The 18,635-nt window shown below is 43.7% G+C and overlaps 1 protein-coding gene across 8 annotated transcripts in view; it reads left to right on the plus strand.

The window, feature by feature from the left end:
• Positions 1-18,635, plus strand: part of abi1a (abl-interactor 1a) — a 78,789-nt gene that overhangs the window by 26,533 nt on the left and 33,621 nt on the right. For all 8 annotated transcript variants that reach the window (XM_056299684.1, XM_056299688.1, XM_056299685.1 and 5 more), the window contains exon 3: positions 17,105-17,281. In XM_056299684.1, the coding sequence (XP_056155659.1) occupies positions 17,105-17,281 (177 nt within the window). The remainder of the gene's footprint in view (positions 1-17,104; positions 17,282-18,635) is intronic.

Genomic DNA, 18,635 nt, shown 5'->3' on the forward strand with positions numbered 1-18,635 from the left:
ATCAATTATAATGAGCTTCCAGGTTTGAAGGTGTTTAAACAGATAGCGAACTTTATTTCTTCATGTTTGTTTGAGCTGAACTGTTTGTATTTTCCAAGGGTGGTAAAACGGATTGTCCTTGTAATAAATACAGCAAAAAACGACACGCATAACAAACTTTGAGGAAGAAATTCTGTGAGTTCTGCGGTGAAACACACATTGGACCAATTAATCGCTTTAGACCAATAAAACTCTCAACGTCCAGGTTTTCAAACAGGCTTAATGTTTTATCCATTTGTCTCGTCATTGCAAAATCTTTTGATTATTCTGTGAATATTTGTTGTTTTGTAAAGTGCTTGAAACGGACTATACAAATTAAATGCATTATTGTATTACGAATTATTATTATTGTAATGCATATATTATTATGTATTACAAACTACTGTTAATATTAAAACATGAGTTGAGTGGAAAGGCAGCTGGCTGGCGTTAACCTATTAGACTTGTGAGCAGCTGGGCCGAGGGGCTGCACAACGACACTGACACCTTCAGTCTAACACATTCCGCCATCATTGCCCACTACAACTACACCCACTTTTCCCCCCCTTTTTAAAATGTGAGTTAGCGGAGACAGATGACTAAATCTGGTGTTTACTCACCCTTTTAAGGGGTTGTGAAACCAAGCAGTGTGGAAAAATAGTGTGCATGTTCAGCTGAACCCCTTCCCTGCCTACATAAAATTTTGTGGAAGTGCGTCGTCTGAGCCAGCTTTACAGCAAATACCGGACTCCCCACCAGTCAAATTTGCCCTAATAAATGCTCGGTCCCTATCAAACAAGACCTTCGTTTTAAATGAATGCTTAACGGCTTGTCAGTTGGAGTTTTTTGGGTTTTTTTGGGGGGGGCGGGGGTCCTCCCCCCCTTTTCTTTCCAATTGTATCCGGCCAATTATTCACTCTTCTGAGCCTTCCCGGTCACTGTCCATGCCCTCTGCCGATCCAGGGAGGGCTGCAGACTACCACATGTCTCCTCCAATACATGTGGAGTCACCAGCCACTTCTTTTCACCTGACAGTGAGGAGTTTCGCCAGGGGGATGTGGCACGTGGGAGGATCCCCCCTGTTCCCCCTCCCCTCCAAATAGGCGCCCCGACCGACCAGAGGAGGCGCTATTGCAGTGACCAGGACACATACCCACATCCGGCTTCCCACCCGCAGCACGGACAATTGTGTCTGTAGGGACGCCCGACCAAGCTGGAGGTAACACAGGGATTCGAACCGCCGATAACACGGGGATTCGAACTGCCGATCCCCGTGTTGGTAGGCAACGTGATAGACTGCCACACCACCCAGATGCCCCTTGAGAGGAGCTTTTAATGTGCTTTGGGTAATAAGGGGCTTTCCTCTGAAAATTAGCAAGCGAACACTTTTGGTACCCCCTACCTGAATGACGCCACCTGTGCTCTTAGATGAGAATGTAGGAGGGCAGAGCGCAGATGGATAAAAGACAAACTCCGGGTCTCATATGAAATCTTAACCTTAAAAGATTGTTTAAAGCTTTACCAAAGCTCTTTTAAGACAGCTAAGGCACAATATTATGCTGATCTAATCTAATAAAAATGCCCATAGACCTAAAATACTGTTCAACACAATTAACTCTATCTTAAATCCTGCTGCCATTGCTACTCCTGCTCCCACTACTGAAACTTGTGAGACGTTTCTGAATTTTTTTTGTCAACACAATTGAAAACATAAGATCCCTCATCACACCCCCAGACTCTGATCCCTCAAAGCCACATCGTCCAGTTGGTTGCCTCCAACAGTTTCAACCAGTGTTTTCCTCCCAGCTTTCTGAGGTGGTCTCACACATGAATCCCACCTATTGTCCCTTAGACATTATACAGTCACACCTTTTCAAGGAAGTTTTTGTCACAATCCGTCCCCTTATTCTGGCTATAATAAATAGCTGTTTAACAAATGAAGTTGTCCCTCCCAGTTTTAAACATGCAATTGTGCAACCCCTACTAAAGAAACCTTGCCTAGACCTCGATGACCGTAAAAACTACTGGCCCATCTCCAAGCTATCATTTATTTCTAAGATTTTCGAAAAAGTTGTTTTCTGCCAGGTCTCCTCCTACTTGAAAACATTCAAAACATTTGACAAGTTCCAGTCAGGTTTTGCAGCTCTGCATAGTACAGAATCCACTCTGCTGAGGGTACATAATGATATCCTTCTCTCTGCTGTGCCATTTTAGTCACGCTCGATCTCAACGCAGCATTTGACACAATCGACTATGACATTCTTCTAAAATGCCCAGAGGGTGAAGTTGGTCTGCAGGGCCCTGTGTTAAAATGATTTACCGCCAACCTGAGAGAAAGAACCTTTTCAGTCAAAATAGGAAACTGCTCTTCATCCCCTGCTCCCATTAAATGTGGCATCCCCCAAAGGTTCAATTTAAAGGCCTCATTTATTCACATGTTTCCCCTTGGCTCTATCTTTGAGAAATACAATATTCTGTATCATTGTTATGCGGATGACACACAAGTTTACCTAACAGAACCTCTTTAACTGTCTAAACAACATCAAATGCGGGATGGCGAAGAACTTCCTTCAACTAAATGGAAACAAAACTGAAGTGAATATGTTTGGCCCTCTTTGCTCTGTCGCCAGCCTAAGCAATACGCTTGAGCCCCGTCTGCAAATTTGTACAATATAGATAAAAATCTTGGTGTTTTCTTGGGCACGTCATTGAATTTTAACAAACAAGTCAGTTGTGTTGTGAAGGGCAGTTTTTATCAGCTTAGAACCTTAGCCAAATTAAAGCCGTTCTTATCATAAGGAGCTGGGAACAGTTATCCATGCTTTTATCACCTCTCTGCTTGACTACTGCAATTCACTGTTTAAAGGGTTGACCCATTCCACCCTTTCTTGACTCCAAATGGTTCATAATGCAGCTGCTAGACTTTTAACTGGAACAAAGAAAAGACAACAAATCACTCCTGTTCTGGCTGACTTGCACTGGTTACCAGTGAAATACAGAATTAATTTTAAAATCTTTCTATTTGTTTTTAAAACCCTAACTGGATTAGCTCCACATTACATTACTAATCTGCTAATTCCGCATTCTTCCCCCAAGTCACTTAGGTCATCCTCACAACTCCTCCCAGTCCCTCACCCATGCCTCAAAACCAAAGGTGACCCGGCTTGCTGCTCCCAGGGTCTCGAATAGTCTTCCATCCCACATTAAGTCCTGTTCCACTATTGGTTTTTGTCAAGCCCACGCTTAATTCATTTCCAATGTCTTCTTACTGCATTTCTGTTGTTGGTCTTATTCAATTTTTCTTAACTTCCTATTTTATTACATTGATTCTGATTTTATCATTTTAGTTGTTCGGTGTTATTATTGTATTATACTATGTATTATTGCCTTTTTATGTATTATTCTTTCAATCATGCCTGTATTGAGGCAGATGCTAACCCATCTTCCTCGACCAGAAGCCACTTTGGGTCAGTTTCTGTTTTTTTTTAAATGTGCTATATGAATAAAAGTGAATTGACTTTGATTTAACTATAACACTGTTAAGGGTTTTGAAAACTAATTATTGCTCTGTGAATAATGACATGGGGTAGGGGTCTCAAACTACCAGCCCGTGAGGCAGTTTTGTGCGGACTGCGCTATGTTTTAGATTTATTAAGCGATCTGGACCACGTATCCATTTTGCATACTACTTTCATGTTTTTTTTAACATTTCTGTTTCTAGTTCTAAGTACTCAGTTAAGATTGCTTGTGAGGCCAGTTGCAGAGGACATAGCCTAATGTCAGTTTTGCATCTCTCTCTCTCTCTCTCTCTCTCTCTCTCTCTCTCTCTCTCTCTCTCTCTCTCTCTCTCTCTCTCTCTCTCTCTCTCTCTCTCTCTCTCTCTCTCACACACACACACAGTATCTAGGCAACGGGAGTCCACAAACCCCGTAGGCTAGCCCACTGCAAAATATCTCACATGCGCTTGCTAACGTAAATTGTTGTCACTGCTTGCAGATGTTTTGTAAAAATTTCCCTTTCAAAAGCCAAAAGAAAAGTTGACCAGGAGCATCGACAGTTCCAGCAGAAATGGACACGTGAATACTTCTTCGCTGAGTTTAATGCGTCCGTGATCTGTCTAATTTGCAAGGAAAAAGTTGCCGTCCTGAAGGATTTCCGTCTGAAGCGATACTGCACTACTAAACATGCAGGGGAGGATGATCGGCTCAAGGGCGAGGAGAGGGAGAGAAAGGCAGCACGCTTTCAAAAGAATCTGCCCTGTCAGCAGAACTTTTTTCACAAAGCCAAAAAAAGACTGTGATGCACCTGTTGACGCTAACTATGTGGTAAGCGAGGCAATAGCGAAGGCTGGCAAGCCGTTTACAGAGGGACAGTTTCTGAGAGACTGCATGCTGCAGGTAGCAAATATCCTTTTCCCTGAGACGGCATCTTTCTTCGGAAATGTCAGTGTCAGCCCAAATACAATGCCAGAACGGATCAGCGAGTTGTCAGGCGACATTTACAGACAGCTGTGCACTAAAGCAAATGATTTCACGCATTATTGTTTGGCACTTGATGAAAGCACAGATGTAAATGACAATGCTCAGCTCACTATATTTGTAAGGGGTATCAATTTGAGTTAACAGAAGAACTACTAACTTTATATCCAATGCAGGGAAAGACTACATAGCCAAAGATATATTTCAGGCGCTGGTCTACCCTGGAACAAATTGGCTGGGGTCACCACTGATGCTGCCCAGTCAATGACGGGAAGAAAAAATGGGCTTGTAGCACTGATTCAAAGAAAGCTGGAGGAAGAGTACATAGATGCCGCAATTGCATTGCACTGCATCATTCAACAGCAGGCACTCTGCAGCAAATGCTTGGAATCTGACAGTGTTGTGACTGTTATGGTGAAATGCATTAATTACATCAGCTCAAGAGGTTTACAACACCATCAGTTCTGTGTGTTTCTGGAGAAAATAGATGCAACATATGGAGATGTGTTGTACTTCACGGAAGTGCGCTGGCTGAGCAGGGGCAGTGTCCTGAAAAGGTTTTTTGAATTAAGGGAGGTGATCAGAGAATTCATAAAAGAAGGCAGACTACATGTTCCTGAGCTTGATGATCCCAAATGGCTCGTGGATTTAGCTTTCTGAGAGTTGATATCACACAGGCACTTAACACTCTTCATTTAAAATGGCAGGGGCCAGACCAACTTGTCACTGTAGCATTTGATAGTGTGAAAGCCTTCTCTGTGAAACTCAGCTTATGGAAAACACAGCTCACAGAGAAAAGATTTGTCCACTTCCCGACATGCCAGTCAATCATTGATGATGGTGCCAGAGTCAATGCTGATGAGTATGTGACTGCCATTGACAGTCTGCAGCAGGAGTTTGAGCATCACTTTTCTGATTGTAAGACTCATAGCACCACTTTCCAGTTATTTGCAGACCCCTCTTCTCCTTTGGTGTGGACACTGCTCCAAGCACATTTCAAATGGAGCTCATAGTCTTGCAGTGCAACACTGAGCTCAAGGCAAAATTCAGAGAGGCACAAGGAAAGCAGGGGAAGCTTGGACAGTGTCTCAGAGAGCTTCCCAAAACATTCCCACAGTTGTCCAAACTGTTCAGGCAGGTCATGTCTGTCTTTTTGGCAGCACTTATGTATCTGTGTAAGAAACTGTTCTCAATTTTGAACTTTAATAAATCAAAACATCGGTCCAGACTGACCAATGAACATCTCCAGGCAGTCCTCGGGGGTGTCCACTGCCCTGTCCCTGAAAGCAAATGTGTCTCACCTGTGTCAGCAGAAGAAGTGCCAGGTTTCTAGCGAGAAGTAGGCTTAACATGTAGACCTAGGCCAGACTACACTATGTATATAGTTACTTATTCATGTAAAAACTGAAAAAAATTTGAAATAATAATAAAAACGTAGTTGAACAGTTTTTCTTCATACCCATTGCACCGCCTGTCCTCCATAAGACCACCTGTCAAGTGCCCCCCAGGTAATTTGAGTTTGAGACCCCTGACATAGGGGGAGGGTAGAGTTTTTCAATGAGTCATCAGCTCCCCTCAAAAACACACACACACACACACACACACACACACACACACACACACACACACACACACACACACACACACACACACACAGTCTTGGGGTGTGTGCATTATTTCTCATTTAACAACCGTTTACAAATACATCAAGTCAGTGTTTCTGTTCTGCAGTTCTCCACAGTCAACTTATGTAGGCTCTGGTTGGACTGCCCCTTCTAAACAAGGCCAGAACTATGAAGAGGTCCTCTCTCACAGGCTGCATGGCTGTGTTACAGCTGTTGGTAGTGCTTCTCTGTCTTGATGTCTGGTTTTGAGCCCAGCACCTTATATTGAGTGACCACAGTACTGATGGACAGCAGAGATAGAGGCGATGTGTCAAGCTGGAAGGTTAATGTATACTGCACAGCCTATATTCTTAAGTCTGTACGTAAACTTCAGAGCATGGTTTTCATGTTTTAGGAGACCATCTTGGACAGGTGCCAAAAGGCACAACAAAGCATTGACCTTGGCATGATGTCCTGACTTTAACATATTGCTTTTTTTCCCCCCTCTATCGTTCTCACATTCTGTCTGTTAGGAGAAGCTATTTCACCGACCTTTCACGCTGCAAATAAAGTGAGCCTTGTGCAAATAAAGTGAGCCCTCATCTGCCTTTGTCTCCATCATATTGGGGAGCCTTGGACAGATTTAACAGGAATCCAATTTTTCGATGGAGGTTAAATGATACGCTGCTAGAATGAGTGTTCCCTGTGGGGCTCTTGACCTGACATTTTGGCTCCCACTGCATATGGAAGCTCTGACTTGAACTGACTGCTCTGAAAAATGGCTCCATGTAGGAGCTGCTCAACAGCATTTTTAAGGTCTCTCCACAGAAGACAGACTTAAGATGTGTTGAGAAACAAGCAAAGCCAGTCAAAGTAACAGTTGGCCTACTTGAGCAGCCATTTTGGCTCAGCGTACATTTGGATGTGTTGGTTTGGGCTGTTCCGGCACGCAAGTCAGAGCCAGCGTGAAGCAAACAGAAGAGAGTAGGAGTGACGGGAACACTGGAGGTTGGGGAAAGTGCACTCATGACTGAGAGGATAACCATTTGAATCCAGTGCTAACTTTCTATGTTCCCTTGAGCAAGGCGTTTAACCTTCAGGGGAAGAGGTTGTACGGAACAGATTAGAAGGGTGTGACCGTGTGAATGTGTGGGTAGGAAAAGCTGAAAAAGGCCACATTTGCCTTATCACAATTTCATGTGAGAGAGAAGATCGAAGCTGACCTTTTTTATCAGGCCATCCTCACCTGTTAGCTGCTCAGACTGAGACAGCCTGTAGTGCAGTTAAGCCAGTGGGCCTGAATGCGAGGTTCAAGTTTGTTTACCAGACACCGTTATAGCCGTTATCTCCTTCTAATCCCACAAAACACGGACGTCCAATTCCTGGACCGCAGTGAGGACAAGCTTATCTTAGCTCTCAGCCAAAGATGACCTCAAATTGGACCCTGTTCTACGTCTTATTTGATAGTCACATGTAGGTCTGGTTCACAACAATGCCAGTAGACTATTACATGCCAGGAAAAAAGGCTATAAAAAACAAAAAGTCCAAGTGCTTATATTCTTAGACAGAGTGCCATGGGAACTCTTTTCAGTGTGCGCATGTGTATTTGTGTATGCATGTGTGTGTTTCTGTGCACGGTATCTCTCACAGGAACACAGGAAGAGACCGACTGCCAGTTCACTGAAACATCTGGGTATACTTGCTCGCTCTCTCTCTCTCTCTCTCTCTCTCTCTCTCTCTCTCTGTCTGTCTGTCTGTCTGTCTGTCTGTCTGTGTCTCTCTGTCCAAATATAATCACGTGTGGTTTTGCTCTATCATTAACTATTGGCACATTTATCTGGCCTGTAGGGCCAAATACACACTCACACCCACACAAAAACACACCCACACAAACATTTGCTGGTATGAAGGGTGTGTTCATGTAGTAGTATTCCTCATGCTGTGTGTCAGCTTTCTGTCAAAAGCTGCAGCCCAACCCTACAATGCCTACACTACTCTGGGGACGTTTCTTTCTTTGTGTGTGTGTGTGTGTGTGTGTGTGTGTGTGTGTGTGTGTGTGTGTTGTTTGTCCATGTGATTTTGCATAGCTGGCATTTTATCGGGGATATCACTCCCAGATCTGGTTGCCAAAGTGCTGAAATGGCATTTTTCCTTTCCAATATGAGCTGAAGTGAAACTGCCTATCTTTTTTCCATGTCACTGTCTGTGGGCATCTCTCTCTTTCTCTCGCTCTCTCTCGCTCCCTCTCTCTCTCTCGCTTTTAATTGTCCCTTTTTCACTGTCTGAAGAGTTTGTTTGCCTATGTGTGTCTGGGGCAAGCTGTGAAGTCTAGTTTACAGAAGGCTCCGAAATTCCTCTCCAGGCCCCTTGACTGGCTGTCCTGTTGTGAGTTTTATACCCTTTTGCTGATGTGACTTGGCTCATTTCTCTCGCTCGTTCGCTCTCACGCACGGGCAAGTGCACGTGCATGCTCAAGCATGTGCACGCTCCAACACACACACACACACATACACACACACACACACACACACACTTTCTGCTGCTGTCAGAGCCGGGTAAATAAGCACGAGGGCCAGAGAGGCCGGGTTCACAGAGGGTCAGCCCAACTGCCATCAGTGTCAGAGACTCCCAGTCAAACAGAATGTACCATGGCATAGAAACACAGTGTATTGGAATATGAACTCATTCAGTTCTTTTCCTTCACATGAGTTAACTAAAATATCACCAGTTGCTCACCAGTGTTTAGTCACATGTTGCTAGCAGCAACACAACAAGCACCTTTCTGGTCATGACAACAGCTAAACTGAGTCATATTCTGAACTGAGAAGATATGCCTAAATTTTCCAGCCCAATAAACTGACTTTGACTAGATTTTTTTTTCTGTCTTCGTTCTTTCTCTGGCTGAGATGTGTGAAATGGGTAAACTGTCAACAGGTGACTGTTGGATGACTCTTCACTGACTGTGAAGAAGGAGAGTTGAGATTAAACAAAAAGAAAGAAAGAACATACACTACCGTTCAAAAGTTTGGGATCACCCAAACAATTTTGTGTTTTCCATGAAAAGTCACACTTATTCACCACCATATGTTGTGAAATGAATAGAAAATAGAGTCAAGACATTGACAAGGTTAGAAATAATGATTTGTATTTGAAATAAGATTTTTTTTACATCAAACTTTGCTTTCGTCAAAGAATCCTCCATTTGCAGCAATTACAGCATTGCAGACCTTTGGCATTCTAGCTGTTAATTTGTTGAGGTAATCTGGAGAAATTGCACCCCACGCTTCCAGAAGCAGCTCCCACAAGTTGGATTGGTTGGATGGGCACTTCTTGCGTACCATACGGTCAAGCTGCTCCCACAACAGCTCAATGGGGTTCAGATCTGGTGACTGCGCTGGCCACTCCATTACCGATAGAATACCAGCTGCCTGCTTCTGCTCTAAATAGTTCTTGCACAATTTGGAGGTGTGTTTAGGGTCATTGTCCTGTTGTAGGATGAAATTGGCTCCAATCAAGCGCTGTCCACTGGGTATGGCATGGCGTTGCAAAATGGAGTGATAGCCTTCCTTATTCAGAATCCCTTTTACCCTGTACAAATCTCCCACCTTACCAGCACCAAAGCAACCCCAGACCATCACATTACCTCCACCATGCTTAACAGATGGCGTCAGGCATTCTTCCAGCATCTTTTCATTTGTTCTGCGTCTCACAAACGTTCTTCTTTGTGATCCAAACACCTCAAACTTGGATTCATCCGTCCACAACACTTTTTTTCCAGTCTTCCTCTGTCCAATGTCTGTGTTCTTTTGCCCATCTTAATCTTTTTCTTTTATTGGTCAGTCTCAGATATGGCTTTTTCTTTGCCACTCTGCCCTGAAGCCCAGAATCCCGCAGCCGCCTCTTCACTGTAGATGTTGACACTGGTGTTTTGCGGGTACTATTTAATGAAGATGCCAGTTGGGGACCTGTGAGGCGTCTGTTTCTCAAACTAGAGACTCTAATGTACTTATCTTCTTGCTCAGTTGTGCAACGCGGCCTCCCACTTCTTTTTCTACTCTGGTTAGAGCCTGTTTGTGCTGTCCTCTGAAGGGAGTAGTACACACCGGTGTAGGAATCTTCAATTTCTTAGCAATTTCTCGCATGGAATAGCCTTCATTTCTAAGAACAAGAATAGACTGTCGAGTTTCAGATGAAAGTTCTCTTTTTCTGGCCATTTTGAGCGTTTAATTGACCCCACAAATGTGATGCTCCAGAAACTCAATCTGCTCAAAGGAAGGTCAGTTTTGTAGCTTCTGTAACGAGCTAAACTGTTTTCAGATGTGTGAACATGATTGCACAAGGGTTTTCTAATCATCAATTAGCCTTCTGAGCCAATGAGCAAACACATTGTACCATTAGAACACTGGAGTGATAGTTGCTTGAAATGGGCCTCTATACACCTATGTAGATATTGCACCAAAAACCAGACATTTGCAGCTGGAATAGTCATTTACCACATTAGCAATGTATAGAGTGTATTTCTTTAAAGTTAAGACTAGTTTAAAGTTATCTTCATTGAAAAGTACAGTGCTTTTCCTTCAAAAATATGGACATTTCAATGTGATCCCAAACTTTTGAACGGTAGTGTATATTAAAAAGAAAAAGTAATAGGATGCCAGAAGAGTCAAGAGGACTGTTGGAGGCAGATTTATAGTTGATGAAATAATTCAGAGGGGATATTTAAGGGTTAAAAAATGACAACAGAAGGCGGAAAAAGAAGAAATGAAGGAAGAGGAGGCGCTTTAAATCCCAAAAGCCTCAAGTTGACGGACCGCAGGCCAAGTGGCAGTGCCAGAGATGGTCAGTCTTTTAGGTAAAGACAGGAAGGCCCCGGGGCAAATGGATGGTAGTGGTTGAGACCATGTGTAAATCCTCGAGCTTACAGTTTGACAAGATGTCTTCAAGGCCTGGGCACACTCTTCCTGATGGCAGCTCGGCAGGATGCAGCCTGTTATTAGGTTCAAGTCAGCACTTTAAGTGCTGGTTTAGAAAACTTGTCGGTAGAAGCAGTTGTGTGCTCAGTCAAGGGAAGGAATGACTTGAAATTCACAGACAGGGACTCGGTACTTTGATGGTTGAACAAGATAGGTAACCTGTTAAACTGTATGCCATTGAGGGGGCATCTGGGTAGCATACCGGTCTATTCTGTTGCCTACCAACATGGAGCTCGCCGGTTCAAATCCCCGTGTTACCTCCAGCTTGGTTGGGCGTCCCTACAGATGCAGTTGGCCGTGTCTGTGGGTGGGAAGCCGGATGTGGGCATGTCTCCAGGTTGCTGCAATAGCGCCTCCTCTGGTCGTTCAGGGCACCTGTTCAGGGGGGATTGGGGGGAATGGCGTGATCCTCCCACGCACTACATCTCTCTGGTGAAACTCTTCACTGTCAGGTGAAAAGAAGTGGCTGGCGACTCCGTATTGGAGGAGGTAGTCTGCAGCACTCCCCGGATCGCAGAGGGGGTGGAGCAGTGACTGGGACGGCTCAGAAGAGTGGGGTAATTGGCCAGATACAATTGGGAGAAAAAGGGTAAAATAAAATCCAAAAGAAAACCCCGTATGACATTGATCTGTGAGTCCTTGGTGGTAAGGAAAGGGCAATCAATTATTCGGGATGCAACACATCTCCTTTCTACTGAATATGAATTGTTGCCATCAGGCCACAAAGATTTTGGGTACCATCTCTCCAAACAAACCAGGCCCGCAGATCATTCATACCCACCAGTATAGCACTATTGAACAAAGCAACAACACTGTGAAAACATAATGGCGAAATCTCTGTGTGGATGTTGTACTTTTAATTATTTAGGCTGCTATTGCTGTTTGTTGGATCTAACATGATGTCTGAGTGTCTTGGTGGTTGTTGCCATTGTTGTACTCTCACTGCTGTAGTTGTCTTTTATTTATCCGTTGACTGTTGCAAGGCACAAAATGAATTTCCCGAAAGGACAAGTAAATAAATTTTATCTTATCTAATCCAATGGTTAAAGGGGAAGTTCACCGATTTTCAACCATATCTCTGTCTGCAACAGGGATAGCACATGAACAGCACCTGCAGTTGTTCCTGATTGTTTCTGCATCTCTGGGTCAGCAGTGAAACCAAGATTTTTTACGGTCACCAAGTGATGTATGTGTCTTTATGCATGCTTAATAATCCAGGTTAAAAAAAATCAGAGAAGGCTGAACGCTGGTTTGAACGGGGAGTCAAAGAGGCCATCTATGTGAAGAGGGAACGACCATCCCTGAACTGGGGGGGCTAAGAGTACATCTGTCACCATCTGACAATGCTGTCATTGCAAACATTTCCAAATCCTCTGTGAATGGTACACATGGCCATTGAAACTCTGGTTAATGTTCACACCCATATTTGCATATGAAACTGGTTGTGGTTTTGGTCGTTATGCCACTGTATTGTTTATAAGGGTGGGATACCCGCAGTCAGTTGAAACTGAAGATGTCACTTAGACGAGTGATGAAACGTGTCTGTCAATAAACGTGTTGTGTCCAGATGAACTGATTCAGCTTTCTTTGATCAAGTGATGAATAGTGACGTCAGCTGCTGGCCAGAAAAACTACATAAAGCCTAGGAGGGTTTCTGATACTCTGTTATTCTCTAAAAACGCTGTTAAAATAAAAAACAACCTTGTTTCTGATGGTGGAAATGACATCCCACAACAGTAGCGCAGAGGATTTTACAGATGACGATACAGAAGCTAGAGCGCAATGCATCCTGGTATGTATAGGCACTGTGCGAAACACTGTGAATAGGACAACACCGATTTGTGCGTCAATATAGTACACAGTGAGGATTTTATTACTTGAATCGACTACATTACCCATCAGTATTGATTGTATACACAAAACAATCGCTGCATTTCCCTTTAATGGGTCAGCCAGAACGGGCTTATCTCCCTTAGACCTCTGTATTTTTGTCATTTCTGTTTAATGTTCTTTCAGCCACTGGTCAATGGATTGGCAAGCACTCCCTCTGGGGTGTAACTTCACACTGTGTGAACGTTTGCTAATGAGAACCCCTCCAAGTTTACTACACTGTCACCGCCATCAGCGCTTGTGTAACATTAGCGCTTGCCATTTCAGTTGGGCTATTTTCTCAGCTTTCAGGAAGGAGATGAACTCACACAGTGTCGCCTTCTCACTTCCTTTTTCTGCCAGCTGCGATGATGTTTGTCCACACAGTGTTCTCTGATAAGGAGGATATGTTTCGCCAGAACCAGACACTTTCCCAGTTTAGCTGCCGAATGTCAGTAGCAGCCCTGTCTTTTCTGGGTAGTGTCCCTTTCTGCAGCTGGTAGGAGGGTTTCCTCTTTAATGGTTGCCTGAAAACACCCAGTTTCAGAGGATATCTTTTGATAGAAATGTCCATAATGGGCTACTTGTTACAATGCTTGTAGGCGGTGGAATGGCTTCTGGCCCATGTTGGGGTAATGGTTCCAATTACAGTCAGAGGAGAGGTTGCATTGTTGGGGTCATAGAGGGGTGAGGTGAGGTTATAGCCTTGTGTTGGAGGCAAAACCAGGCCTAAGACTATTCGACCAATCCCTCTTGCTGACTCCTCCCTCTCCTCCTCTTCCTGTAAGGCCTCAGTTAGACTTACCGAATCCACAACCAGTCACTTAACCCCTGCACCACGATGAACATAGAAGCCGGTCGACCGATTCGGCCCAGACATTCTCAAATTATCACGGCTAATTGAAGGGTCTGAAAGTGTGCATTATCACTGTGCTTGGATGTGCAACCATTAGCTTAAATCTTGTCTTGGCACAGCTGTCTCACCCTCGATTTTGAAGCGGGCTGCCTGCTAGAATGGAATATCCATACATTGCTGTCTGTTTAACTCATAGGAGAGAGTTTGTCATGGTATTCCTGGCATAAAGAGACACTTATGTCCTGGCAGCCCACCACAGGTTAAATGGGATTACCGTAGGGTACTCACCATCCCATTAAACTCAAAACAGACACAACATGGCATCAAAAAAATAAAAGTTTCCTTTTGAAAGGGAAGTCTATAGAGGAGCCATTATGCAGGAGCAGCTTTGTTATAGTAACATATTAATTCAGATTTTATTTTTGAAAACTAATCAAGTTTATTTGTATAGTCCTATATCATAGTTGTAGTCTGACAGGGCTTTACAGTGGCACACTGGAAAATGGGTAGCTACAGATACAGTAAATGTCAATGAATAATACCCTCCATCTGATTCTGACGAGGGAAAAAAACCTTACAGGAAACAAATAGGAGAATCCTAAAATCGTTATCCTTTTCAAACCAATGGACATGATGTGAGCACAGGTATCATGAGGTACGCCTTAACTGCACGACACTGAGCGTTAATTGGATGGTTCTTGCATCAAGTAACGAGAATACGGCAGATTTTCCCGTCTCTGAGATGAGTGACACTTGAAGTCAAGCGCACACTGGAACGGCGCAGAATAACAGACAGAGCAAGATCCAGCTCCAGATTGCCGTGGTATGAAAGGAATCCTCTGTTGGCCCTGGCCACTGCCTCCTACCCCCTTGTGAGAGACCCTCCTTTTTACTGATCTGCCTTCAGCAGACATTGCGGTCTTTCATCTTGCAGAGGAACAGCAGCTGCTCCTGGGCTACTCTGCCCTCAGTTGGGAGTATAAATTCATGTCAAAGAGAGGACTGGAGGTGATGGGGGTGGTGGGATGCGGTGTGTGAAGTGCGATGGTGCTGAGATCTTCGAGAGATGATTTCACGGTAGTTTTGACTGTGACGGGTCTGTATGTGTCTGTAATGTTGATGTCTGTGCTGTAATGGAATAAACACTAACTGTGGCAACATTTTCCACAAAGTCCTCCATCTCGTTCCCTTATCTGTCATAGGCAACACACACACAGAGGCATGTTAAAAGATTTGGTCTCGAGGGTTAAAGCAATTGGTGTTAAGAAAAGTTGTGGCCTTATCAAACACTAGGGCAGTTTGAAGAAGAAACCCCTCCTCTGTCCCAAGAAACTTCCGTAATGCATTTCCTCAAGGCCTGGGGCTGCAAAGGGGATTTGCACAGAGAGAAGATTCAGAGATCGCAGTTACATTTTCAAGCTTTAGGAGCTATTTCAGGCACCAAAGATGGAACAGTTTTTTTTGTTGTTTGTTTTGTTTTTTTGGTTGTTTTTTTTTGTGCCTTTTTTTAAGTTATTTTTTTCTGTATTTCAACACCACCTTTGTAATTATATTTATCCTCACCAGCCAGTAGCCTGCAAAGGGATATTGCATTTGGTCACATTTGTCTTTGTGTGTGTGTGCGTGTGTGTGTGTGTGTGTGTGTGTGTGTCTGTCTGTCCGTGCCTAATGTCGCATACTACTGGCACTATCAGCCTGGAATTTATGACTGTATGATCAAAAACCTCTCGTATTTGCGGTGATTCAAAACCTTTGAAAAACATTTGTTCTGGCTACTGCCACTCCCTCTCTTCATTGCTTCACTAGCTCACTCGGTCAGCGCTGCTCTCTGTCCCCTATATATATTTCAATATACATGCAATCTAAGTCTGCCGTGCACTCGCACGACTCACATATACGGAAGACTTACACCGGGCAGTGACAGTGTCAAAACGTTATGTATTCGGGTGTGTGTCTTGAAAGTAAACGAGAAACCAATTGTATTGCGAAAGTCTGCAAGTCATTCACTGCTGATCTCAGCACAGGAGAACTGGAGGAACCAAAAATTATAACCTCAGTCTTTATTTTCATAATATAATAAAGCTGGGTAAACTGTTTACGCTTGGGCATGCACGACTCACATCAACGGTTGACTCAGATCAGGCAGCGACATGATCAAAGTTATTAAAAGAATTTGGATAATCCAAAAAAAAAATGCCGAAGTTATAAAGGAGCAACTTCCTCTAGGTTGCAGTCAAAACAGGAAGTTTTGCATATTCTTGTCGCTGCCTGATCGATCTGAGTCAACTGTAGATGTGAGTCATGCGACCGTGAACTGTTTACCCAGCTATATTATTTTATAAAAATGAAGACAGGGTTAGGGTTAAACCAAAATGGTCGCATAGCAAACCTTTTCTTTTTGGAAAGGACAAGTTCATATTAGCCTTGGTCGCATTCATGTGAGGGTCTGCCTGGGAAGCTGCGCATCCACATACTGACAGGCAAAATGTTTTTATTAGGTAGGTTTTTTAGCTTGAGCGCTGCATATTAAAAAAAAAAATTCCACATTTTCCACTCATTCGCCTTGGGTGCTGCGCAAAAGTCTTGTAATGGCAGGAAAAATACTTTTTTTTTGGTCAATTTGTGCATGTATCTGTCCGCTGCTAACCTCGCATACTACTGGGCCTGTCAGCCAAATAATTTTTGTGCACAGTTATGACTGTATGATCAAGGACCTCTCATGGTTGTGGCGATTCAAAACCTTTGGAAAAACCTGTTTTGTACCGCAATTGAGTGCTAACTCCTTAGCTGGTTTTTCGCCTAAGTCCGAGCACTAGAGAAGGGGAAATGCGCAGGCAATGCCTCTGTGTTTTCCCGTTGCTCGGTAGGCAAAAAAATGGGTGGTTTGTCGCCAAGTCACAGCACCGGAGAAGGGGAGATGCACCAGGCGGGCATCTGCACTCTACTGAGTGCACACTTATAGTTAGTTGTTAGATGTTTTTAACTAGATCTCATTCAGGGACAATAATCCCATCCCATGTTATTGATTCTGGGAAGCTATCTATATTTCAATATACATGCCTCAGCCATTGCACCACGCAGCATCCGGTTTGTGCCCCAATCGATTTTTACTGGTGTGCATTCGCTGCTTAAAGTGATTAAGAGACCTCCGTAATGAAAAGCACAGCCACATGACTGAATTAAACTCCTTAGATTGCAGTATGATGAGCCAATTCAGTCACACTCCCTGTTGTATGCGCCATATAATCTTGCATTGTTCGACACTTTGTCACATACCCTCCTCTCCCCTCTGTGTGTCTCCTACAGACTGTGGACATCCATAAAGAGAAGGTGGCCAGGCGGGAGATCGGGATCTTGACCACAAACAAGAACACGGCAAGGACCCATAAGATCATAGCACCTGCTAATATGGAACGGCCGGTCAGGTACATCAGGAAGCCAATTGACTACACCGTTCTGGATGATGTGGGTCACGGTGTCAAGGTGAGGACACCTTCTCTCTTCTTTTTTTTTTTTTCTTCCACACTCCTTTTAATTTCCCAGTCTTTATTTGATATTCTAAGCAAATACTTGATGACTTAACTATATAAGTTAAACGTTTTCAACACGGAAAACAGTTGCTGTTTTTAAAAATAGCCCCAGCCTGTAATTTTGATCTGTGGTGTGGCCAGCGGTCTGCAGCTGTGTAGTTTTCGCAGTCAGTTGGGTAGGAAACGGCAGCAGTATCAGAACATAGTGGGGTATGGAGGTATTTTGAGAAAGCTGATGTGCAAAAAATAGAATGTAAAGTATGTGGGTGGGTGGGTGGAGATGTAAAGTGAACTGGGTAAGCACAATGGTATGAGCACATGGCAGTGGAAGAAGACAACCTTGTGTCACATTTAGGGATGGGACGATGTAGACCTTTATCGTGGATTGCGATAAAAAAACAGTCATGAAAAATTGATTATGGTGAATTTCCATTATCGGAGTAATCATAAATGGGAATAATTGTGAATATCCTCACATGAGGCACTTGGAAAAACTGTCTCTCTCTCTCTCTGCACTGCATTCTGGAAGTTCTGGGTGAGTGGTTGTGAGTGTGTGTTTGGTGCAGAGTCTGGACTGTACTCTCTTTCTAACTTCTGAGATTTTTTTACCCCTTTTTTCCCATCTGTCTATTCTGCATAATCAGGTAAGTGTTTCTTCTGTTTGGTGGCTGATTGGTGACTGTCCTGTCCTTTTTTGCTGGTTGTTTTGCGGAGGAATGGCATCCTCCAAGGCACCACCTCTGTCCATCCGTCATGGGATCCGGATAGTCCCACCAGAGCCCAGTGTGACGAGTGTGATGGTGGAGGAGGTTTTGTTGGCCGTAGGAGAGCAAGTTGTCCTTGCGATTACCTGCTGGGTGTTGGCGAGTCTGATGCCTTGTCCACACTAATACGGATATTTTGCAAAACGAACATTTCCCTCTACGTTTTAGCCTCTTGTCCATGCATGCGCAAACAGTGTTTTAGGTCACTAAAACTGACATTTTTTTAAAACGGAAAATATCCCCCCAAAAAATATCCATATACATTTGGCTATGATGGTGGCTGCAGCAGCATGGTGTGGGGTTGTTGCTGTTTCATCTCGAACCAAACCAGAGATTTATAGAACTACTGACGGCAAGGTTATTATATAACCTTGCCGTCAGTAGTTGTCTGTAGTTCAAACGATGAACTTTTGAATATCCTTGTCATCAAGATGAGAACTCTGAGTCAAGATGAAATTATTTTGCTGGCTACAAATAACTATGGCAAAGAATGGATAGAAACGTCGAAGAAACTTCCGTTTGAGTTCTGCCCTAAATACTTGC

The sequence above is a fragment of the Lampris incognitus genome, chromosome 19 (assembly GCF_029633865.1).
Source record: "Lampris incognitus isolate fLamInc1 chromosome 19, fLamInc1.hap2, whole genome shotgun sequence".
Classification (NCBI taxonomy): Eukaryota; Metazoa; Chordata; class Actinopteri; order Lampriformes; family Lampridae; genus Lampris; species Lampris incognitus.